This window comes from Pecten maximus, chromosome 3 (assembly GCF_902652985.1).
Source record: "Pecten maximus chromosome 3, xPecMax1.1, whole genome shotgun sequence".
Taxonomy (NCBI): Eukaryota; Metazoa; Mollusca; class Bivalvia; order Pectinida; family Pectinidae; genus Pecten; species Pecten maximus.
In genome coordinates, this window is record NC_047017.1 from 39,857,007 (window position 1) to 39,883,520 (window position 26,514).

The following is a 26,514-nucleotide window of genomic DNA, read 5'->3' on the forward strand; positions in this document are numbered from 1 at the left end:
TTTTTCAGTTCTTAATTCATATGCATTAAATATCATCATTATAACCCTAAGCAGGCTTAAAGGAAGTCAGTTGGGGGAAAAAAGACCGGGGATATATCCGAACAAACAAAATATTATTCCCGCCACACAACACCATACCATAATCAGGTCTATATACTCTGATCTTTTTCTCAGCAAGTGAATAATTCAGAGCTCCAAAAATGTAATTTGTGTCTGCATTGAGCTTAATTTATTGAAATGAAATAAGCATAAAAAACATGTACGTAAAATGAAACATATTTTAAAATAATTATTATACAGTGTATAAGGAACATTTTTCATTTTTGTGAGCAAAAAATTACAATACTGCATACTAAGATACACACTTTGAATTCTGTGAGTTTGCTTCACTCTGATAACACAAGCACCGTGCAAATATATTAAATTATAATGTAAATGTTACTTCATTAAGTAAAAATGTTAATACTGGTCAATTAAATAGAAACTTTGTTCACACAAACTCTTAATGTCATAAAAAGGCATAAAAAAGTCTCCATACAAAGTTATGTCTAACAATGGGTCTACATTATCACAGATATTTGCTTTAGTAATCATATGGTTGAACCTGGATTTCTCTGAGCTTCACATTACAGAGCAAGACATTATATGCAGCATCACTTGTCCTTTAGGCAAGTTCTACATGGTCAAAAAGTACTTTCCCAAACTTGAAACATAATGGTGAAGATTACCAGAAAATATGCATTTACCAATACAGCATACATTTAACAACATTTACTTATCCACAGAATCTGGCATCTTGCTTTGTATAAGTGATATTTAATGATATCTATTTAATGAAAAAATGTCTGGATTCTGTATCCTTTAAACCAGACTCAGCACATGATGGATTCTGTATCCTTTAAACCAGACTCAGCACATGATATCACTATTACTTTCCACTTGTATTGGCAATTGAGTCCCTTGTGTATTTATTATTCAGTCACAGTAGCACACAAACTTCCACAGTAAAATGAATAAATATGAATGCATAAAGATTGAATGGCACCAAAACAATGAATAAGTATCAGTATCCACGGGTGAAACCCTGCATAAACATCTCAGTAATCAACTCCTTGTTTGTTGATTACATAACGTTAATTAAACGAAGTTCCAAATAAGATTGATTAAGGAAGGTCTAATTTCAACATTATCCTATGAGCATCTCGAGTTCCTCTTAAGTCAAACATAATTAAAATTGCAATATGTACCTTATATTAGTGTTGTATGTTTGATGTTGATGTTGTAAGTCTCTATAGACGTTATCACACACTGCCACTTTGCATAAAAAGAAAATTAAATAAAGTATGAGTAAGTTACTTATTACTAATTACACTTCTAAAATGTAGCAACTATAATCATAAACATTGATACACTTCTAATTTAAAACATTACGATCATTACACTTCTAAATTCAAAGTTGCATGATGTATTTTGTATAGATTACGGATGTATTTTTTTGTATTGTATAGATATCTCATATATACCACTATGAAAATTCATATATTAAGGCACAAAAACATTTTCTAATCTTAGTGGTCTGGATTTGTGTGGCTGCTTTCTCATTTAAATCAGAGACCACAATATATACTGTATAAATGTTGAGCACTCGATTGTACCTCAAAGAAACAGACAACCTTACAATCCTGGGTCAAGCCCCAACTCAGGCACTGTGAAACATGTATGCTCCCCATTCAGGTAATGGAGCTTAATAGAAAGTCAAACTTCCAGTTTAAACATTAAATCATTCCAGAAATTCAACTCCATAATATACTGTATTAGATCTAAAAAGAACCTCTATCAGTGAAAACAAAATAAGCAGTTATTGACTGTCACTGTAAGAAATGGATGCTGACAGTCTAGATGGATAGACGGACAAAGGAATATTAACATATGGTGGGAATATACAAAGTAGGGTTATATTCTAAAATGAGAAGTAAAGGGGGATTAAATTTATTACACTATTAGAGTCTCTTTTCTAAATTACTGAAAGACAAATACTTCCGACTAGATACCTAACAGTTACTACTTTAGCCATTTTCAAACCATAAAAGTATAAGATAGAGAAGTACATTCAGGTTATGAAAAACCTTGACTTTGCTACAATGGTTTACCATGCACATAATTATGTTTTTATTGTCACCTCCAGTTGTGATGCCTGCATAGTTCTCAGATACCTGTGAGTGAACTCTGCCTCAGACATGGTCAGAAATAGAACACTTTCCAAGTTAGGAGAGTGGAAGTGGTCAGCATGGAAGCTGGCACTTGTCACCATTACTTGGGCCTGTCCGTTATTTACACAAGCCAAGAACTTGGCATGGAACCTCTTTAGTGGATAAACAAACCTATTATAGACTTTATATTCTATGAATACTTGGTCTTTTGGTTCCAGCTGGTTCTGTGCATTTCTTCTAATGTCTGAGATTTGGAGTTTGTGATCACAGTTTAAGCGTACGTAGAAGGCTTCCAAGTTTGCAGTCAGTTTGTGTTTAAGGACCAATTGGCAGATGTCCAGAAGTCTGGCAGTATCTATGAAAGGGGTTGCTATGTACACCTTGTTAGCCTGGTTACTGAACCAATGGTTGAGTAGATCTTTCCAGAGAGGATAGATAACAGTGGGACCATCCAGGACACATCCTTGTTTCAGCTTCTCCAACTGGGAGCTCAGGCCCTCCTCTTCCAACTGAAACAAAAATTTCTAATTGTACAAGTGTCAATTCATGGGGGTTAGCCCTGGGAATCGGTCAAATCTCTAAAGATGATTATCTGATCATAAGAATTTATAGATAATCATTTGTCACTTAAAATAAAGTTAATGTTACATGATGTAATACGTCTAATTTACAGAATCACTGCTATTTTTTTTTTTTTTAGCTTATAGCCATTAGTCCGAGTGAGTAAAACATTTTACAGACCAAGATATCATAAACACAGCATGCCTATTACCTGGTGCCTACACAACGTTAATATTCATACTTGGTTTCAAGCTTACCTAAAGGAATTGGTCATGAAAAATAAATTGTGAATGTATTTCATCATGGTATTAAAATTCAACAGAACAATATGTCCGTCGAATGCCATATATACATGTAATGTTATATACATCTCTTGTATTGAAATAAGACTTGCATCACCAACCCTGATATAACTGTTTATTTTTCTAACAGTTTGAGGAATACCAGTAATCAGGAGTTCAAGGAAACATAACTATATATTTACATTTGCTCCGCATTCCCCCACTGACAACATGCTAATTAAGAGGCAGTTGCCACCATACACCAATAACACCAAGTGCCTCAGGCTATAACACCCAGTGGGTCATGTGACATTAAAAAAAGGAGTGATTTTTTTGTGTTGGTTTAGTTTTTTTCAAAGTTGACGAAAATGGTAAGACAATGTAAACATAAGTATGTATTGAACAGTGGTTTTAATGTTGTTATAGTCGATATGGCAGCAAGATGTATGGTGGGCAAACGGGTTCCCATGCCATTTGCCCAGCATACATCTTGCTGCCATATCGACTATAACAACATTAAAACCACTGTTCATTCCTGAAATACCATGGTTATAATGCATACCATGTTTCAAAGAGATCAGTCAATAAATATAGGAATTCTTTGGACAAACAGAAGTTTACACTGGACGGATGTAGCCATACCATAATACTTTTGTCAAATTTGAAAGGCGTATAAAAAATACAAAAAGCCAAAACAAAACTGATCTTATACTGGCAAAATTGATTGTTGAATCAAATCTGATGTCAAAGTCTCTTTAATCAATGCTTCGGATTATCAGATCAATAAATAAACATTGGGAAAATATCACTTGTAGAATATTTTTAGTAAAGACATTTTGGATTCCATTTTAACTGGTCGTTGTCTCTAGAATATTTAACTTATGAATAAATCTTAGCTTAACAATTTTGGTCACAAGGATTTGTCTGCATGATACTAAGTTTCAAACTAGAGGGAGATAATCTAGAATAAGAATTTAGCTGAGCAATTCTTTACAAAACTTAGGGATTGGTGCTGAGATTATGTGCAATTTGCAAATCTATATTAAGTCCAAAAGTAACAATGCGATACATCAGAAATATGGGGAAAAGCATCCCTCAGATAATACATCTCTAACGAAGAGTAATTAAAGGGTAAAGATGACCATAACAATATCGTGCTGGGTGGATCAGCTTTTATCAAGTAGTAGACTAGTTTTGACACTTAGGTGCGTCGTCGTCAGGACCAGGACACATCCTTGTTGCAGCTTCTGATGACGACGTGCCTTAGTGTCGAAACTTGTCAACTACTTGATTAAAGCTGATCCACCCAGCATGATGTTGTTATGGTCATCTTTACCCTTTGAATACTCAACTTTACGGCCCGACTCTTGTATTCCTTGTGGAATCAGTCAGCTGGGCACGCCAAACTTTTTACACGGACATTGGATCTCCCACCTCCCGTAAAGAGTAATTAAGATCAGTTGAAAACAAGAATAGCCTGTTTATCAGTTTCATATTTCTGCACTATTACCAGATTTCAAAAGTATGAGCTTCTCAATTTTTAAATTTAAAGTGTACAAATAATCAACTGAATCCTTAAGAAATTCTATTGTTTTCTCTCTGACCTCTATATTTGATACATAACTTTCAGCCTGAACTTCTGCAGTGATTATTCTAATATGCCACTATTATTGTTTCTTTCATTTGTTGGTGTTTATTAGCCATAAGGTGAGCTGTTAATTAACTGTAAGATGAGTACCATTTTATGCAAGAACGTGCAGTGCATGTATATGCTATTGCAGGTGTTAACGTTTTACATTTAAATTGAACCAACTTCTAAGAGATAAAACATTACAATACTTGCATTGTCAAGCCTAACAAAAGCAAGCTGTTGCAGTGTCCTGTTCACATCACTATCCAAGTTCTGTGAGGACCCCTCTGGCTTGAGAGATTCCTTTACAGAGACTAGTAATTCATCAGCCTTGCATAGGGCCTCCTCCTCTTTTCCCCATTCTTTCCTTAAGACTTCATCTAAAGTGAAAATAAACCAATCACTTATTTCTGGAATTCCTGAAAAGCAATCATCTTTTTTGTCATTGCAAACAAATGCATATAACCAAGTAATACATTGTAGGTTATTGGGAAAGATACAATTAAAAACACTGCCCAGTAAACAAGCACCTGATATCGTATACATATAATATCAATATATATCCATCATACTTGGAACAATAACATTAATAATTTGAATACTCTGATATACCATTTCACCCCAACAAATACACTGCATGTAGCTACTGCAAAGGGGTTCACTATTAATATCTGATTATCAGGCTTATACTACTAACATTGTATCTCTCTATTGCCTGGAGAGTACACATCGAGAGTAATGCCTTAAATGACATTACTGTATAGTTTATGTCTCTTATATACCGTAAATATTCGGGTATAGTGCGCACTCGCGTATAGTGCGCAGGTACGTTTTTGAGGTTCATTAAAAAAAAAAAAAAAATGAACAATTTTTTTTTCAATGTTAAACTGAGCGGTAGATGAATTCTAAAGCATAAGATGATAGGAATTTGTAACTTATGAAAGTTTATTTACCACATGAAATTGGAATCGCCGGTCAGATTTGACACATTGGATTGACAGGTTGTATACATTATACCGCGACAGGCCTAGTCAGCTTGCAAATTGTAGCGGTCCAATCTACGCTGTTGTACAAACAAAATAATTAATCCTACCCTCAATTACCTTGTGATTTTCACGCAGGTATGGTCTCTTGTGGTATCTGTCCACGAACATACAAAGCTAATTAAGCTCAATTATAACAAGATTGACTAGTAAGCTGACTGCTACGTAATGTAACAGGCCGCCATTTTGTATACAGTACGGAAACAAGTCTGCTGTCGTCGTGCTGGTCACAACTTTATGTCAATGAATTAAAATGTGTAATGGATAAATCTACAGTGCAGACGATAAATAAGAGTACCCCGGTAGTTTTCACAGTCAGATCGTATTTTATATGGCCAGTTGGTCAGTGACTGCCGCACGAGATCAAGGCATTAGTGTTACCCTTGCCTAATTGCGCATGCGTGCTGTTACAGCTTTGGTAAATAAACAAGTTGAACGTTATCAGTTTCTGGCAGCACTCTGGATTTATAAGATGATTAATTTAGAAGTATGAAATAACTAAGTACTGCTATATCATTTCAAGTTTTGTTTGATGTTAATTGAGATGTTATACATCGTTTTAGACCTGAATACGGGAACATGCTCAAGTGAGATCGTATGTGTACGGAACGTGTGGCTCACGATCGATTTAGATAAATCCACGTACATGTAATTGCTGATAAATACACAATTTCAAGGAATTAAACATCAAAATAACTATTCATTTCTTTGATTATTTGTTAACTATTACTTTCTAAATGCTTTATATATGTTATATATATATATATAAGTATTAAATCAATCCTGCTGTGAAAGGAAACGATCACAAATCTCAGTCAAATCATATTCATTCTGACTGGGAAAAGGCTTGTACTTGCGTATAGTGCGCAGTGGTCTTTTTCACTTGTCAATTTTTTGAAAAAAGTGCGCACTATACGCGAATATTTACGGTAGCCTTTGGGAGCATAGAAAAAGACCCCATTTTTTTCAGAAATTACCCAGTGCAATTAAATTCTGATATTTATATATCATCAGTAAAGCTGAATAAAACAAGATCTTTAATGTCTCTCAAATACTCTAGTATATACACTCGGACATGCCAGTAAGTTACATTCCAGACGGGAAAATAGAGTATCTGAGTGGAATTAAAGATCTGGTTTTGGTTTTAAGCAGATTAATATCACAGTATCACAAATATGTCTTTTCTTGGATTTTACACTTTTGAATTATTTTCTGTTCTAAAGAAATTATCCTTTCTCTGAAATAAGGCCCTCATTAGCATGCTAAACTGGCCAATTAAAAATCAAAAGTCTAAACCGTAACTAAATTATGAAGAAAGATATACGTATACATATATATTCTTCCATCACTACATTTGAAATTGAAAGAACAATAAATTATAGTCACACTTACCAGCAGTTTCCTTCTCCTTCTCCAGAATACTTTCCCATTGATCATCATACTGTGTGAACAAAATAAGGGCAATGTTACATGATGTAATATGTCTTATTTCCAGAATCTCTGCTATTCTCTCTCTCTTTTTTAGCTTATAGCCATTAGTCCGAGTGAGTAAAACATTTTACAGACCAAGATAACATAAACACAGCATGCCTATTACCTGGTGCCTACACAACATTAAGATTCATACTTGGTTTCAAGCTTACATAAAGGAATTGGTCATGAAGAATAAATTACTCCTGGATTATTTTATCATGGCTTTGATATAAGGAAACACATCTACATACCATGGTTATAATGCATACCATGTTTCAAAGAGATCAGTCAATAAATGTAGGCGATCTTTGGACAAAGAAAAGTTTACACCGGAGGGATGGAGCCATACCATAATACTACATGTACTGTCAAATTTGAAAGACGTATCAAAAATACAAACAGCCATCAGTCTGTATCTTTTGAAATTTGGATTCATAATGATAATTTTAGAAAACTGATCTTATACAGGCAAAATCAATTCTGGAATAAAATATTAGGTCAAAGTCAATTTAATAAATGTTTCAAATTATCAATATTAAATGGACATGGTGAAAATGTCATTTGTTGAACATTTTTAGTCAAGACATTTTAGATTCCTTTTAAACTGACCCCTGTCTCAAGAATATTAAAATTATAAATAAATCTGAGCTTTATAATTTTGGTCTGTAGGATTTTTCTGATATGATCTTATATTTCAAACTACAGGGGAGATAATCTAGCATTAGAATTCAGCTGAGCAATTCTTTACAAAACTTTGGGCCTGGTGCCCAGATTTTATTCAATTTGCAAATCTGTATTCAAGTCCAAAAGTATTAATGTGATACATCAGAAATTATTATACAACACTTCCTTAAAGGTAATACATCTCTGACAAAAAGTTATTATGATCTGGTTTAGGTTATTTTGTTTAACATCCTATTAACAGCCAGTGAGAGTGTCATTTAAGGACCTGCCAGGTTTTGGAGGTGGAGGAAGCCACCGGCCTACGATCAGTACCAGGCAACTGCCTGATGTGGGTTTCGAACTTATGACCCAAGGTGGAGGGCTGGTGATAAAGTGTCGGGACACCTTAACTACTCACCCACCGCGACCCCAGTGATTAAGATCAATTGAAAACAAGAATAGGCTGTTTATAAGTTTCATACTTCTGCACCATTAACAACTTTCATGCAAGAAGTGCAGTGCATGTAAGCTGTTGCAGGTGTTAACATTTTATCTTTGAACTGAACTAACTTCCAAATTCATGAGATAAAATATTATAATACTTGCATTGTCAAGCCTAACCGAAGCAAGCTGTTGCAGTGTCCTGTTCACATCTCCATCCACTTTCTGTAAGGACCCCTCTGGCTCCTTGAGGGTGTACTTTAAAGAAGTTGGTAAGTCATCAGCCTTGCGGAGGGCCTCTTCCTCCTTTTCCCACTCTTTCCTTAAGAGTGCATCTAAAGTGAAAATAAACCAATCAACTATTTCTGAAGTTTCTGGAAAGCAATTGTCATCTTTTGTCATTGCAAACAAATGCATATGTCATATGACCAGGTAATACATTGTTATGATACATGAGTTATAGGAAAAGATAGAATTAAAATGCCCCGTTAAAAAGCAACCCAATATCATATACATAAGTACCCGGTATATCAATCAATCATATTGGGAACAATAACAATAATAATTTGAACAAGAGGCCAAGGGCCTCGTAGCTCTCTGGACGTTGATTTGAAATTCAGCTTGTTTGTATATACAGTTACGTGCCAATTTCAGTCTTTCAATTTTTGTTTTAATTTTGCTATATATTCTTTGTATTTTAAACCTTTTCCATGAATTTGCCTGACTTTGTGTATTGATCGTTTTAAATGAAATTTTGTACTCTTAAAGATAATTGTTTCACTGTTTTCCGATGTATATGACTAGAGGAATCATATTTTTTTACAATACCTAATTTTTTTAACGCCATTTTGACGTTATTTTAGTAACGTCATATAGAGAAATGGCGTCACGGGGAAATTATCTGTGTAGACAATTCTGTATTGCTCCATAAATACTCAACGGAAAAATAAATAAATATTATGAGAAGAAACTATGGACATTTCTTCATAACATGACGAAATATTGTCAAAATCTGTTCATAAACAATGTCAGGAAATTTCATTGAAAAAATGTGGAAATGCAAAGAATATATAGCAAAGGAAGAAAAATTGAAAGACTTTTGGCACGTCACTGTATTTGACCATTCTCTGCATCAATAAACAAGTGGCCCAGAGGGCCTGTATTGCTCACCTAATTATTTCATGCATTATATGTTTACATCAAGTAAGCATGTTGATTTGAGAAAATCATTTTGGATCATTTTTGTTGATTTTTTGTGTACTTGTAGAGATTTGTCTTCTGCATAATCTCATAATACTTTCACTTTTTCCCGGTGTGTATAAACATAATTCGTAATTTATTATTTTAATATGATTTTATTTCGTTACAGAATTCCAAAAAAGGGCGTCACACGGAAGTTAACAATGCAGAAAAGTCCTTGCTATCAAGAAATTAACTTAATATTTTGAGAAGACACTATGGATATTTTATAACAAATGGACAGATTTTGTCAAAATCCATTCATAAACAATGGAAATACTAATGTTTCATATCAGTGTTTGCCAGGGACGTATACGTATACCTCGCGAGACTCTCTGTATACTGTAGCAGACGACATAATGTATATAAGGTAACACGCATAGCAGCAAATTTTTGCAGCGGCACAGGGAAACGTGTGTTTCAGCACATTATTATATACACATTACAGTGGGTTGATATAGGAACTTTGCCTTATAACTCCTCAGAATAACGTTCGGCATGTCCCTGTGACACCAAGTATGTCCAAAATGACACCCTAAATTGACGATTACTCGAAAATGAAAACATTAAACAACTCAAATTTCTTGTCAAATCTCGTTCGTGTCGACCCCAATCATGTGTCTTGAAATCCATTCTGACAGTCCCACTGTTTCTGATATCCTCTGTCCACAAAATGTTAGTAATTCTACTTCCGGCAAAAACATGAGAATGACTGCGTAAGCTCTCCTGGACTCCGTCCAGAGAGCTAAAAATCTGATATATCATTTCAACCCAACAAATACACTGTATTGTAGCTACTGCAAAGGGGTTCACTATTACTAGTATCAGATTATTAGGATTATACTACCAACATCGTATTTCTTGATTGCCTGGGGAGCACACATTGAGAGAAACGGCTTACATAACATTACCATAGTAGTTTAACTCCTTTTTCAGATAATGTTGAACCTTTTGAAGCATAAAAAAGCACCCCATTTTACTTAAGTAACTTAAAAAGATCACTTTTTTTTAATTCATAAATCTCTCAGTTCAAACCCTGATATTCATATAATATTATGAGAAAACCTTATTAAAACAAGATCATTAATTTCTCTCCAAAACTCCAGTATAGGCTATTGCAGAATCGAACATAGAGTTACAATCCAGACAGGAATATGAGGAGTATAGGAGTCGAATTAAAGTTTCGCTTTTGGTTTTAATCAGGTTGATATCACAGTATCACAATTGGGTTTTTTTTTCAAGAATTTAATTTACACTCTAAATTTGTTGATGATCTGGAGAAAATTATTCTATTGGGCACCTTTCAGATATGAGACCTTCATTATAGAATACTAGGTCAGCCAATTAATAATTTAAAATGTTAGCAAACTATCAAGAAAGATACATCACTACATTTGGACTTAAATGATAAGAGTAACACTGACCAGCAGTTTCCTTCTCCTTCTCCAGAATACTTCCCCATTGATTCTCATACTGTGTGAACATAGCAAGTACAGGCTGCGATGGGCCGTCTGGGGCATCATAATTCCTGAGGATGTCCTCAAATCGTTGGGTGAACCATTCCAACACGAAGTTGCCCTGTATTGTCAGTGTACCAGTTGTCAGGAAAACTGTCATGGTGACATCATCAATCTTCAATTTGATCTTCCTGTTTCCATTAGCCTCGTACAGCGTTCTATAGGGGTAGTGCTGTACTGGGTAATTATTGTGGTGCTGGAGGACACGAATCCAGAGTGATGCCAGTGATATGGAACCTCTCTTTACCTTGTGTTTGATGATCACAAACTTGGACTTGGACAGATCCAGGTAAACCGATTCGCCAATTTTGTTTGATACAAATGTTTTGATGTGTTTTTCTATTGCTGTGTCTTCAGCCATGCTGATGGCTCCAATGAGATCCAAAGCTATTGACAAAATAAAATAATATATCTAATATTATTGATATACAAGAAATATCAGGATAGATGAAATATGTGAATTACTCACATCATAGTCAAACATCAAGCAAAAATTGTGTAGACCTGGCCCCGGATGATATAGTTTCTGCTATTTGATAACATATAATTATTACCCGAGTTGAAAATACTTGTATGTGTATATTGTGCCCAGGCACATAGCCAAGGATTTTTGTAGGTGTAGATAATGTAGATAAATTGAACAGTTAATAAGAACTTGGTGCCATATTAGTTGATGATCATGAAGCATGTCATACAGGTAGGATTTTAGTTAAATGTCCTTATCTCAATGTGTCAAAATTACCTTTTGGAAACTTTCTATGTTAATGATGAAAATAAAGTGATATTACCTCTAGTTTTAATGGGTACTGAAGATGACAATTCGAAACATTTCATTTTACTTATATCTGAAATCTCTCTTTGGATGAGAAAAAGTTGTGTCAGATCAAATAACAAAATCCAAATGTTCTCTAGGTATTGGCATATCAACCAATTAAAAATTAAAAATGCATTAATATGAAATTACTGATTTGTTGGGGAAAGTAATCAATGTCATAAACAGATATTTTTAGCTACTCCAGTCCATACTTCATGTTTCTGTGCTATTTCTGTGCTTTCTTTAGCTCTTAACATACTAGACTTTTACAACAAGGGTGTAAAATTTGTGTCATCTTGTCTGTGTTAGTAATTTTGTTACAATCAGCGTGCATTCACAGTGGTATTCCTGTAGGTGGTGGACACCAAAATAAAGATTTTCGTAAATGTCATTGTCTAATCAATAAACCTGCAAAATACAGAATCTCTTGGACGTTTCCTTCTTGGATATCAAACTTTTTGCTCAAAAGAAAAGTGTCATCATTAATGGGGCGATGTCTGAATAGAACCATGTAATAAGCGGTACACCACAAGGCTTGGTTTTAGGGCCCCTTTTATTTGATATGACATGTCGGAAGTCCCAAGTCTGAAACAAATACAGTGTACATTCCGTTTTGCTGACAATACAAAAGCATTTAGGGACAATCAATGAAGAGGATATCAAGACAGTCAGATTTTACAGCAAGACATATTATACTCTACAAAAGTGGTCCGATATCTGGCAACTCCTGTTTTCAATTTCACCCAAAAAATGTGAAACTATGCACATGGGTATTTCAAATTCAAATATAGATAAGATCATTTACAACCTCAAGGAAGATGCAGGTGTACTAGAATTTGTGAACTCCGAAAAAGACATCAGGCAACACAGGGTTACCAATAGACAATATCAGGGTCACCAATAGACAATAAATTATCATTTGATAAACATATATGTGAAAAGGGGAATAAAGCCACCTTGATAATGGGAATTTTTCAGGATGAAACTCCATATTTTGGAAACTTGGCTTAAATATGAAATAATTTTGATTGGGAATGGGGCCCATTAATGGCCCCAAAGAGCCCTCAGAAAAAGTCTAGGATAACAATTTTAGAATACATGAGTCTGGGAAGTTTTAAGTTGTTGTACACAGATCTGATTAGACCACATATTGACTATGTGAATCAAGCTTGGAGCTCTCATCTCAAACAAGAAATATCTTAATAAAGAATAAACGGCATAGTTTTAATGCTGGTAGAACTTTATAATGTAAAACTGCTGGTGAAATAAATCAACTAACTAATGTGTTTCAGCACAGATAACAAAATTATATCAGCTTGAATCATTTTTGGTGATAAGACTGCATTTGAATCAGGAATATCATTTTATTAATGTGTCATTTGTAACTGCATATCTGCATTTTGCACCTACTACTACATTGACCAATCACATACTTCATCTTGACCAGTAACGCCACCTGTCATGTCATATCCGGGGCCAAAAGAATATTATACCGTAAAATACGGCTATGCCGAAAAACACTTTGAAACAAATCATAGAAAATGATCAACATTGAGCAACAAAACAATCAAGTATCTGGACTTACCTTATACCGCAAGATTACAGAAACTGAATCTACCAACCAAAAAACACTAGCATAGGAGATCACATAGCGATATGATAGAGGTCTACAAAATGCTATCCGGGAAATATGATTGTGAAGTGTCAGATATTTTTAAAATCGAGGACGGTTCCTCAACATGGGAACATGGCCTCAAGATCTATTAAAAAAAAACTTTTGAAATTAAATGTTAGAAAATATTTGTTTACACAAAGAACTATCAATGTCAATATTATATGAACTGTATTAGAGGAAAAGGCGTTGATAAGTTGGAAAAACTTGTGCCTATAATCCTCTGCTCAATTTTGGGGCAATAAATATGTTTAAATCAAACTATCAATGTATGGAACGAAATGCAAACAATGTCAAGGCATTTGAAAAGTCAACCACAGAAGTATTGTTTTAAAGAAAAACTCAAATAGTGAATGTTTCGTTTTTAATATGTTATTTATTACAAAGCTGACTGTCAAAGGAAAGTAATGTCCTACTTTTGTCAGAACAAAATCTGCGTATCTAGACTATGTAATTATAATTGTTTCTAAATGTCATAAATGAGGTGAAAGGAATTATCGAGTTACAACAAATGAATGTAAAGGGTAATTGACACAAGTATTGGGCATAATTATTCATGATAAATAGATGCTAGTAGTTAAACCAGCTAACGGCACCAATTGCCTGACCTATTTATATTTTACATACTGTACAGTTGGGGTCTCTTCGGTAGGCCTATTGTTTTGAACACCGAAAAGTTTCAATCGAGTACGACATAACTTATAAAATGATATTTCATTAGACTGTATGTCCAATTTTTCTATGTCTCTGTTTCCATTAGGTCCCACAAAATCTACAATGCAAACAATACTTACCATACAAATTGTTGTCACGTCTGGTAAGGCGATTAGGAAGCTCGACAGTCTAAACAGTATAAGTCAAGGCCGCCGTTGCTAAGTATACACCGGCAATCGGTGTGGCATGGTGCCCTCGGTCGATAACATGTATCCAGATCTCTATTACAATCACGGTAGCATATGTAGAAAATAGCCGAACGACTTACCTTACTTCTATCAATTATTCAAACACTTTCACAAACATCGTAGTCTATGGCATCTGGCCATAAAATCAATATTGTTTTACAACTGAATAAATTTCCCGCCAACATTTTACTAGTTCGGCACTCCTTGGGCTTCATTATATTTTTAGAGATGTCTCTAATGTTAACCCCAATAACCCGGAAATGAATATTTTTACGGGAAATATTTCGCGCCAAATGTGAACACGTGAGCAAAACAAAGCGAAGAAGAACAGTTCACGATGGCTGGATTTGATGATGCGGGTGTATTTTTCAGTGATAACTTTGGATCTGAAGATCAAACTGACGAAAATCAGATCAACAGACAACAAATCAAGAAGAGATTCAAGGATTTCATCAGGCAGTTCCACGAAGGGAACTTTTCATACCGATATCGGTGAGGTTGCGAATTTTTCGAGTCAACCCCAGGGCCCAACGGCGTTCAGCACGCCAATATTAAAATCGGAGATATCGATTATGCAGTATAATGGATAACCGATCATTGCTAAACAAATGTTCTTAACACCTGTGGTCGAATTGAAACTTACGTTACAATGATCCACACATGAATTGTTCGAATTAATAGGCTAAAATAGCGTTAGGGACACTGAAATGTCAAATTACATTGGTATATAAAAAAAATCCCCTACTGTCGTCATATCGTAAATTCAAACCGATACACAATATAAAGAAGAATGAAGTCTCAGATATAGCTATAGGCTGATATATTAACATAAGTAGAACGTTTTAATCACTTTTCAGAGACCAGCTGAAAAGAAACTACAATCTTGGGCAATATTGGCTGGAAATTGACCTGCAAGATGTTACGAGCTTCGACGAAGCCTTGGCAGAAAAACTTGGCAAACTTCCTGCAGAACATTTGCCATTGGTATGAAAATAAACGTCTTTAACGTTGTTTACAAAGGTTTAAGGTCAACAATTGACAGTTCCCTAGAGCTTTTATTGCGACAATGCTTAGGTAGCAAATGTTGTTTTGAATGTTGAAGGAAAGGCTAGCCATTTGGAGGAAACGACTAACACAACAGACATCTGGCCGCCAGTGTTTCTAACCCATGTTCTAGAGAGAGTTGTCTGAAAAATCTAAATCAATTTTGCTCTTAGTCTATATAAATTTTCAAACACTGGTCAAATTTCTGGTATTTAGCTGTATTTGTAGTCATCCATCATGTCAACAATTTGTTTAAGTCCTGGTGCAAGTTTCTTCATTTGTCAAAAAAATTATTTAGATAAGTGTTTTGTTCTTGATTTTTGGCATGAATGTTCATGTGGGGTCTAAAAATGATTCAATATTGTATAGATTGTAAACAATGTGTCTTAACATGAACAAAGATCCAAGTGCAGTTTGTAATTAACTCGTTGAAAACATACAGGAGGCCCATCGGAAAGCAATTGGAGTTCAGTGTACGGATGTCACTGTTCAGAATTATTTTTTGGGTTGGTAAAGCTTTCACATTTGTTAGTTTTCTGCAATTTCAGTTCAGTTCAGGCAACTTTATAATAGATGTTTTTCATATCTTAGACCAAAATATGTGTCTAGGGTTACAAATTGAGAATATGGAGGGTGGGTAGGTAGGTAGGAAAGTATTTTTTTTTCTTTCATTTATTTATTTATTTATTTTATTTTTACCTTACCTCGCCAATGTGGTTTTCCTGAATATCAAATGTCTCCATTCCCAAGATCTGAGTGGAGAAAGACACTTTGATACTAGGGTCACACTTCAATGTTTCCAGAACCCTTAACACATATGTATTTTTATTTTATTTATTTTCATTTTTTTCCCTTATACACAATGGATAACAAGAAAAATTCATAAACATAGTAATGTAAAACAAAACATGTTAGTAAAACATTACAGTATTGAGTATAAAGATATAACAACAAAGAATCTCTCACTTATATTAGATATATATATCAATGTCCACAACTCTTCCATCTTAAGTTGACTTGTTGAAAATTTAAAAGATATGTAATTTACATTATCGTACAATATCAGGCTGCATAGATGAACAATCTGTGTATTTACTGCATTACTGCACAATCATGTTTTCCTTCATAATATCATTTCGGTCTCAGTTTCAACAAACTATCTAGTTTTAACCTACACCTTGTTATGCTGTTTGTAAATCTGACTAGAATCAGAAAACAAACACTTAAATTGTTTTACGCTACAGAATAAAGGGCATCTGATACAAGAGAATTGAATTTGCTATGTCAAACAATTCCTAAAGAACACAATATTTATTTTGTTTGTACCACTCCATTGTACAGAGTCAGAGGCATGTTTTGATCGAGGTATGACACAAATAAAACATCGTTGTGTCACCATACATATGACCATAGGCATGATGGCACTGACTGGTGTTACTTGGCTGTACTCTGAGTATCTTTTGTCTGCTAATCGACTGATCTGATAGTGAAAAGCTTTAGAAAGTTTTTACCAAGTTGGGGGAGAGCAAATCTAAATATGGATATATTGATAAGGATTCAGCCAATACTATTAATAAGATCAAGCAATGTGATATGAGAAGAAATGCAGAATTCAAAATATTTTAATTTTCAGTTTGAAGATGCTGCAAAAGAAGTGGCAGATGAGGTAACAAGGCCCCGTCCAGATGGTGATGAAGATGTTGAAGATATACAGGTCATGCTCAACTCCTCAGCCAACCCTTGTAGTATTCGAGAGCTCAAGGTCAGTATTTGGAATAGTTGCTGCAGTTTTTGGCTGTTGAATTATTTTGCGCTGGAAAAAGACAATTATACATGTCCCTACTGCGAAGTGGTTAGAAATGTGCCTTGTGTCTAACCAACTAAAATAATTGTGTAAGGAGATTTGTAGAGCTGGTCATTCGCTTATTGACAGTGATGGGTTGCTCTGTGTGAAATTTCCTTTGAGGTCAAACATCAATGCTGTGACTGCTGTCAATTTTTCTTGCATTTTTGCATGTTTTCGTCTTAACATTTCTCAGTTTTTTATGCATTTTCATCAAATTTCTTTTAGAATTTACATGATTTTTGTGCATTGGAAAATAATTTCATTTCTTTTTTGTGTGATTTTAACAGTATTTGGCTAAAGTTTGCATTACTTTTATCTGTATCAAAGTGAAAACTAAGCCCCTAAGCAAATTTTGGACATGAATAGACCCAGACATCCTATGTTTTGTAACCCCTCTGATACCCAAGTCCCCATGATCATACACATTCCAACCTCACTACCAGTACCCCACCATGCATAAGCTGGTATCAATATCTGGTGATGAACCATGGATTAAAAAAAAATAAAACATTTCGGTGTGTTAATTGTCCTAACTTATTAATGATAGATTTCATGGCTCTTTCTGCAGGCATTTTGGGACTGTTAATGGGCCCCATTCCCAATCAAAATTATTTCATATTTAAGCCAAATTCCTAAAATTTGCAGTTTAGTCATGAAAAATCATTCCCAATTCATCAATTTTTCCCCCAAAATGAAATAAAAAGGCCCCATCCCAAACCACTGAGAAAAAGTCATGGATTTTAATATTATGTATTATTGTAATTTGTATAGTCAAATCTGCTTATTGACTCAAAAGTTGCTTATTTCTGATGAAAAATCAAATAATTTCCTTTACCACATTTTTTTAGTCTGAGCAAATGGCAAAATTGGTCAAGATTCCCGGGATCGTGATTGCAGCCTCGGGTATCAAAGCCAAGGCCACCAAGTTGACTCTTCAATGTCGTGGCTGTCAGAACATCCTGAATAACATAGCTGTCAATCCAGGAATGGAGGGTTATGCTTTGCCCCGTAAATGTAATACGTAAGTAAAGGGAGACAAATATATTCACTTTTCGTTCAAATTTCACATTTTGGTTTTAGTTAAAATATTTTCTTTTGCCAATATATGGCAAACGGATTTGATACAAGTTACCTGAACATTATAGACCGCCTTTCCTTATACATTTTGGTTAGAGTGATATGCAGTACCTTATCTCTCTGACCCTATTCCATAGAAGCCATAAATTTCTATAGTTGTAGAAGATATAAAGGAGAGAAATTATCTGTCAGTTGTTAGGGATACAAAGTTTAAAAGTTTATGACTACTGTGCTGAAATGACCTTGGATTGAGAGTGGAAGTGTTCCTTGCAACACGATTTCACAGCTTTGTTATTTTCTATTTGTGTTAACAGAGAGCAAGCGGGACGTCCTAAATGTCCTATCGACCCTTTCTTCATTGTACCAGACAAGTGTAAATGTGTGGATTTCCAGAACCTGAAACTGCAGGAGGCTCCCGAGGCTGTGCCCAATGGTGAACTACCTCGTCATATGCAACTGTATTGTGATAGGTGAGAAGTCTGGAAGGCAAAGATTTCATATTCCCTGTATTTAGATGTGGGAAAGATGACCACATATCTTCAGTACAAAATTTCAGCTAACACACGTGTAAGAAAACATATTGTATGTGAAGATGTTGCACAATATATATATGATGGGAAAATGCGGGGCTTGAGAATTGAGATGTTCCCTCTTTGTGAAAGTTTCACTTCATCAACCTTCATCCTTGTGGCTTCAGGGTGTAAAAGTTGTGGTCACTTTAGGTGTTGGCTAATAGAGAAAATCTGTTTAATATCTAGTATTCATTTTTTGGGATTAAAAAAACTGCATGCATTATCAAAGAGCACAATTAAAGCCTGGATACAGTGATCAAGAAAATCTGACAGGGATCTGTGTTGGGTATGTCGCAAGATATAGACCCTTTAACAGAATCAGTAAAGGGGGTTTGTATTATTACTGATGTATCGGGGTCATAACAAAAATGTTTAAAAAAAAGATGGGAAATTGCAGCATTCTTAAAATGTACATGTATATGCTTATTGTATTTTGCATTATTTACAGATACTTGTGTGACAAAGTTGTACCTGGTAATAGGGTGACTGTGGTTGGGGTGTTCTCCATCAAGAAAACCTTCCAAAGTTCCAAGGTACTGATCCAATCAATGTACAATGTTCCAGTTTGTATTTCAAAATTAAAAATTGAATTCAGTGAAAGAAAAAAATTGAATTCGGTGAAGAAAAAAATGAAAAAATCTAACTTTATTCGAAACATGACGTGTAATTCACATGTAAAGTATTAAATGTGTTAAATACTTATTTTCCTTTGATGTAAAGAAATGAATACATTGTGATTTCAGAAGAACACTCGGGACAAGGTTAATGTTGGTATCCGTAGCCCATACTTCCGTGTAGTGGGAATACAGGTGGATACCGATGGGTCTGGTAGGAGTACCAACTCTCCTATAACTCCCACTGAAGAAGAAGAGTTTCGTCGACTGGCCAGTAGCCCGAACATATACGAGACCATTGCCAAAAGCATTGCACCTTCAATCTATGGATGCATTGACATGAAGAAGGCAATAGCTTCATTGCTGTTTGGCGGATCCAGGAAGAGGTAGGAATTGAGGAATTAATACTGAATCAAAGCAAAACATGTTTATCACCACATTAGTTTAATACCTAACCTGCTTAAAAAATAGCTTATGTTGCTGTGCTGTCCTTCAAACTCTTCTAACCAAGAGGCCTAAAGTTTGTTATGAAAGTGCTGTATACATCCTTCAAATGTTTTTAATTGTTGAAAATTACTCGGTGTTAAAAATATTTTGTATGATGTTAAGAGACAAAAGTTCTTTATAGTCTGGGATTGAGATAGCATAAGAAAACTTCAGTATCATTTATCTTAATGAATCGGAAATCTTCGGTGTTATTTATCTTAATCGGAAATCTTCAGTGTTATTTATCTTAATCGGAAATCTTCGGTGTTATTTATCTTAATCGAAAATCTTCAGTGTTATTTATCATGAATGAATCGTTTCCTCCCTTTACCTCCATAGATTACCTGATGGCCTAACAAGAAGAGGTGATGTTAACATCCTTATGTTGGGAGATCCTGGTACAGCCAAGTCTCAGTTGCTTAAGTTTGTAGAGAGGGTGTCACCAATTGCTGTGTACACCTCCGGCAAGGGCAGTAGTGCTGCAGGTCTGACTGCATCAGTCATCCGAGACCCGTCCACTCGCAGCTTTGTAATGGAAGGTGGAGCCATGGTACTTGCTGATGGTGGAGTTGTGTGTATTGATGAGTTTGACAAAATGAGGGAAGATGATCGAGTTGCTATACATGAAGCTATGGAACAACAGACCATATCAATCGCTAAGGTAAGTCCATTAAATATGGACTCAAAGTCTTGTATTTTACTTAACATTACAGGTTTCTTTCTTGATAGAATTTTTATTGAAAATCTTGGAATTTAAAATTCAGATATAAAATGTTTGTTTATATAGTAATAGAATGATGCAATACTGAAAGTGAAATATAATAATAATATATTTTATGGAGTATAAAGATGAGAAATAAAAATGTTAATTCCAGGCTGGAATCACAACTACACTTAACTCGAGATGTTCAGTTCTGGCTGCTGCTAACAGTGTGTATGGACGATGGGACGAAACCAAGGGAGAGGAGAACATAGACTTCATGCCCACCATCTTGTCCAGATTTGACATGATTTTTATAGTCAAGGATGAACATAATGAAGAAAGAGACATGGTCAGTGTTCTTTACTGCACTTTAAACTTCCTAAATTCTGGTAACTTCATTGTTGGGTCATGGGTGACACTTATCGCCCATATATAATTCACGCTTTCCTCTAGTTCTAATAGTTAGGGCCTTGTATCAGAGACAGGGTCAAGGTCAATTTTTTTTAGATTTCACTGATGAATATTATGTTATGGTGTTAAAAAGTACAGTTGGTTGGAATTAAATAAGGAATGAACTGACCACATATCAAGATAGGTATTTATATTTATGTTAGCCCAGTTACCATATGGAGGTGGTAGGAAACAATAATCGTAGTATATGTATCGGGGGGGGGGGGGGGGTATTTTGCTTCCTTGTGATTGATTATGAATAACAAATGTCAAAAGGACAACCTCGGAGATAAGGCCAGACAGCTTTTCGATAATTATGGGGTAAAGCCACATGACGGGGCTCTTGTTGACCTGTCGGCGTTCTTGTTTATATTTTGGAATTGCCATGCAGTTGTTACACAGTGCCTTAATGAAATCAAACTTATTGAGATCTTTTCTGTTTATTATTTGTTTACTTAGTCCAACATACCTACCTGCATTCATAGCAAATATTAGGCAAATCTTGCCCATGCAGGCAGGTAAGGGGACTTCGTAAATAAGGTTAAATCTCCAAAATAGATTATGTAGTAGGTGCTCGTTTGTAGGCTAGGACTCCATTGACTAATTTTTGGTTAGTCTTTGAAAATTAAATTCCTTAAAACAAGCGGATACAATTTTTTAGTAGAATTTCGAGATTTCTTATGCAACTTTGCTGAACATGGAGTCTTTGTCAATTTTGTTTTGTTAGATACTGGCCAAGCATGTAATGAATGTCCATCTGAATTCACTTCAAATGTCTGAGGAGCAGGCCGATGGAGAGATAAACCTGCTCACTCTGAAGAAGTATATATCCTACTGTAGAACGTAAGTACCTCTACCTTCATTGATCACATCAGTGTTTCAGTCAATCAATTTTTCAATGATTTATTGTTTGTTAAATGATCAGTCATAAACTCTTTAATATTAGAGCTAGTAATATTTAGCTTGTCACTTCAAAGAAGAGTGAGAGCTTATGTCGTCACTCCGGCATCGGCGTTGGTTTTTCAGATGTTAAATTTTTGGTGCAAGTGTTGAAAGGCATAGTAATTTATGGTAATATGGTCCCTGTGGGGGTTAAACTATCCCATGCCGGAGTTAAACTAAAAGATTTTTTGGAAAAAAAAACAGATTTTTGAACTTAGAATATTTCTGCTTTTAAGTTTTTGGTGCAAGTGTTGAAAGGGATTAATACATCACTTTATAATTGTACTAGGGTGCTGATAATTGGCAATAGAGTCCCTCTGGGGTTAAACTATCCCCTGCCAGATTAAAACCGAAAGATTTTTTTTGGAAAAAACCTGAATTTTCAAATTTTTGGACTTAGAATATTTCTGCGTTAAGTTTTTGGTGCAAGTGTTGAAAGGTATCAATACATCACTTTATAATTGTACTAGGATGCTGATATTTCGCAATAGAGTCCCTATGGAGTAAGACAATCCCTTCCTGGAGTAAAACTTCAAAAAAAAAAAATTGATTTTTTCTTTTTAAATCTGTTTTTTTTTGTTTTTGCTTTTAAATCTTTGGACTTTGTGTTAAGTTTATGTTGTGAGTGTTGAACGCCATAGTTATACATGGTATTAGGTTCCCTGTGGGGGTTAAACTATCCCTTGCCGGAGTTAAACTGAAAGATTTTTTTGGGGAAAAACATTTTTAAAATTTTTGTGCAAATGTTGAAAGCTATTAACACATCACTTTATGATGTACTAGGGTGCTGATATTTGGTAAAAGAGTCCCTATGGAATTACACTATCCCTTCTTGGGGTGAAACTGAAAATAAAACAATGTCAAAATGCTCACAATAGACAATTTATACTGGTCCACATTTTTCAAGGGAGACAACTCTCAGGATAATATTGTGTCAAAAAATTGAAGAAATATATCCAAAAGCAATTACATTTGTATTTAATATATTCATTTAACAACAGCATAGATTGTCTCCCGAATGTTTGTCAATAAATAATTTATATATATATAAAATGGTATGGTTTTGAAAATTGCATGAATTCACAAAACATAATCTGATCAAGTAAACAATATAAATATTATTAATGCAATTTGCGAAACCATTCCAATTACGTAATATATTTTAATTATTTATTGACAAACATTTGCGAGACGAGCTATGCTGTTCTCCAACAGCTCTTGTTTCTGATGAAAAAGTTACGGTAATTTAGAACGACATACAAACAATGCCTGATTTCATTTGATATCCGAGAGAAATCTTTTAAGTACCCTGCTGTAAGGTTTATTTCAATTTTGATGTCATAACTCAAGAGAACGATGCAAGGAGTCCAGAATTGCCTTTATAAATTCTTTAAGAGTCTGAAAAAGCTCTTAGATATCGGATCTTCACACAAGTTACGAAAAAACAAGATTAACAGTTTCAAGGCTTTTTCTGACTGGTTTGGGAAGGGGCCTTTTTGTCTCATTTTGGGAAGAAAATGGATGAATTGGGAAAGTTGTTTTTAGGAGTAATTTGCAAATTTTGGGAATTTGGCTTGAATATGAACATTAACCACCCCAAAAAGCCCTAAGAAAAAAGCCCTTAGTTTTGAAATGAAAATTGCTGTTACTGGATGAAACTTTTACAGTATGACTTATCAAGTTCAATATATTTTCTGGAAGACTTATCAGGCATATCTTTATTGTAGGAGATGTGGTCCAAGGCTAGCAGTAGAAGCTGCTGAAAAGTTGAAGAATCGTTATGTGTTGATGAGAAACAGCGCCAGCGAGTATGAGAGGGAAACAGGGAAGCGTATCAGTATACCAATTACTGTCAGGTGGGTTTATATACATTATAAAATCAAGGTTATATACATCATGAAATCAAAATGTGTGAAAGAAATGTATTTCTTGTCCAAACAGTGTTACTAGTCCTTTTAAACATGCAAGATTTTGTAAAATAAATATTACCCTTTTATGGTTTTCTTTTCATTCTGTAAATAGGCAATTGGAAGCCATCATAAGAATATCAGAGTCCCTGGCCAAGATGAGAATGCAGCCATTTGCTACTGAGGTGGATGTAGATGAGGCCCTTCGACTGTTTCAAGTATCCACACTGGATGCTGCTATGTCTGGGAACCTCTCAGGTTCGTATATCTCCATCAGTCCTTGCCATGCTGTAACTGCATTTTGGTTTTAATTTATATAGCCATTTCTATACTGCAAGTTTCCACCCAACAATGATCAGATGGTGGTCTATTCAAATCCCCTTCATCATCTGCTTGTCCATATTATCGTTATCTCTTGAGAAGTACCTGAAGTATCTTTCTCCTTTCAAATGTAAATTCCCCTTGGTCCTTAGTTGTGCATTATCAATTTTGAGACTAATCACAAGATAGATATTGAATTTTGTCAGTTGAAGTTTGTTACTGGTATTTCTATTTCTTAGAACATTCTTGATGGATATTTCTAAAACAAATCCACTTGGTCCCTGTTGTGCATGTTCCACTTCGAGACTGATCAGAAAACAACATGGCTGACTGCAGCTTGCCTTTTTGAATTTGACAGTTGAAGTTTGTAATTGCTAGTTTATTCAAGATTCATAAGTAGGTTTCTCTGCTATAAGTTGAAGCTGTTATCCTTATTTGTGAAAAGAGTTTGTGACGGATCTTTCAGATTACATATATAGGTTCTCCATGTTTTCAAATAATTTGAGAGGAAGGGGGAAAATTAGTCTCACAAAAATTAAGTCATTCGATGGTATACACCAAGATACTTTTGTAGTGTGTTGTTTCACTAAATAAGTACATGTATAGGATTTCAACAAATTTAAAGATGCTCAAGCTCAGGAGAATACCATTGTTAAAGATAGAATATTTTGTTAGATCATCATTTATCTCAATTCAGGTGTAGAAGGATTCACTACAGAAGAAGATCAGGAACTTTTGAGCAGGATTGAAAAACAAATCAAACGACGATTTATCATAGGATCCCAAGTGTCAGAACATGCCATCATTCAGGACTTCACAAGACAGGTATGAAATGTTGATTATTTTTTCTCCTAGTGGAATAATCCAACATGAGACTATACTATCATGTTTTAGTTGTACATCACTGAAATTTTAGAGCTGCTAAAAAACTGAGGGGCTCTTTGAATCGCCTCACAACAATTTGTATTGATGTAATGAGCATATTTAGAATTTTATTGTGTAAAAATGATTTCAAACTGTTTCTATGGAACTGAATGTTGTTTGAAGTTTTACTAAAATGGAAGTGTTGAATGGTGTAAACTTTTTAAAAGTAATTTTTTTAATTCAATATATTTTCTTGTAGAAATATCCTGAACGCTCCATATACAAGGTGCTACACTTTATGATGAGACGAGGGGAAGTTCAACACAGGATGCAGAGGAAGATGTTGTACAGAGTGAAATAGAGTGCTAAATACAGACCAGAGTTTTAGAATCACCAGACATATAGACCCCTGACTTTCTATAGCACAATGGCAGTAATAGATCTGATGTGCTCCAATAGTTCTTAAATTGTTACAGAGATGGAAACTTTTTTGAACACATGTTCCTGATTCATCATGTTGACATTTTTGGAGGCATGGTTTTGATAACTGGAACTAATGTCATTTATATGTGAATGAACTGCAATTAGATATTGGGAAGTAATAATCCTGGGTTTTCTTTCAAATGCAGGATTTTGAAAAGATAAGATACTTATTTATGTTGATACTTTATACAAAAGTATTTTGTAAAGTGATATGAATAACATTTAAAACTTTTTTTTTGTACAATGTATATATTTATAATGAATTTTGTAAATATTATTGGAATAAACATGATATCAATCTGATATTAACTTGCTTTTCTTATATACTTGAAGATATGAAAAATATCCATATCGGCTAGATTACACTTATGACATAAAAAGCCTATGTATTTGTTTTAATTCCATCAAATAAAACTCCATCCCCAATAGGTTGTCTGGCCTGTGATGAAGTCGCAGAGAGCGACTATGGGGTTACTTTTACATCGGTGGCTTGTCAACATTTCACTTTTAGATTCTGTTGTAAGTCCAACTGCAATTTAACTTCCAATCTGACCAAGGAACTGGAAACGATTGGAATATAACTACTCTTTACCACAACGCCACTATTTGGTTTGTTTTTGTTTAACGTCCTATTAACAGCCAGGGTCATTTAAGGACGTACCAGGTTTGGAGGTGAAGGAAACCAGAGTACCTGGAGAAAGACCACTGGTCTATGGTTAGTACCTGGCAACTGCCCCTTGTAGGTTTCGAACTTGCAAC

At 34.7% G+C, this 26,514-nt stretch overlaps 2 protein-coding genes across 5 annotated transcripts; one reads left to right on the forward strand and one right to left on the reverse strand.

Annotated features, from left to right (window-relative positions):
• Nucleotides 1-201: 201 nt before the first annotated feature.
• Nucleotides 202-14,642, reverse strand: LOC117324153. 4 transcript variants are annotated; one of them, XM_033879827.1, is made up of 6 exons: nt 14,527-14,642; nt 10,966-11,445; nt 8,468-8,637; nt 7,118-7,166; nt 4,896-5,101; nt 202-2,719 (listed from the first exon to the last, which is right to left on the reverse strand). In XM_033879827.1, the coding sequence occupies exons 2-6, from the start codon at nt 11,417-11,419 to the stop codon at nt 2,162-2,164; spliced, it is 1,437 nt and encodes a 478-aa protein (XP_033735718.1). In that variant the 5' UTR covers nt 11,420-11,445; nt 14,527-14,642; the 3' UTR covers nt 202-2,161. The 4 variants fall into 4 exon arrangements, with proteins under 4 accessions (XP_033735718.1, XP_033735719.1, XP_033735717.1 ...); XM_033879828.1 differs by lacking the exon at nt 14,527-14,642 and adding an exon at nt 14,339-14,511 and having other exon boundaries at nt 4,896-5,062; XM_033879826.1 differs by lacking the exon at nt 14,527-14,642 and adding an exon at nt 14,339-14,511.
• Nucleotides 14,643-14,734: 92 nt separating this feature from the next.
• Nucleotides 14,735-26,060, forward strand: LOC117324152 (DNA replication licensing factor mcm5-like). The gene is made up of 14 exons (XM_033879825.1): nt 14,735-14,938; nt 15,304-15,430; nt 17,124-17,252; nt 18,185-18,357; nt 18,728-18,883; nt 19,434-19,518; nt 19,729-19,985; nt 20,425-20,746; nt 20,961-21,137; nt 21,966-22,081; nt 23,908-24,036; nt 24,203-24,345; nt 25,106-25,233; nt 25,532-26,060. The coding sequence occupies exons 1-14, from the start codon at nt 14,784-14,786 to the stop codon at nt 25,631-25,633; spliced, it is 2,199 nt and encodes a 732-aa protein (XP_033735716.1). The 5' UTR covers nt 14,735-14,783; the 3' UTR covers nt 25,634-26,060.
• The last annotated feature ends 454 nt before the right edge of the window (nt 26,061-26,514 follow it).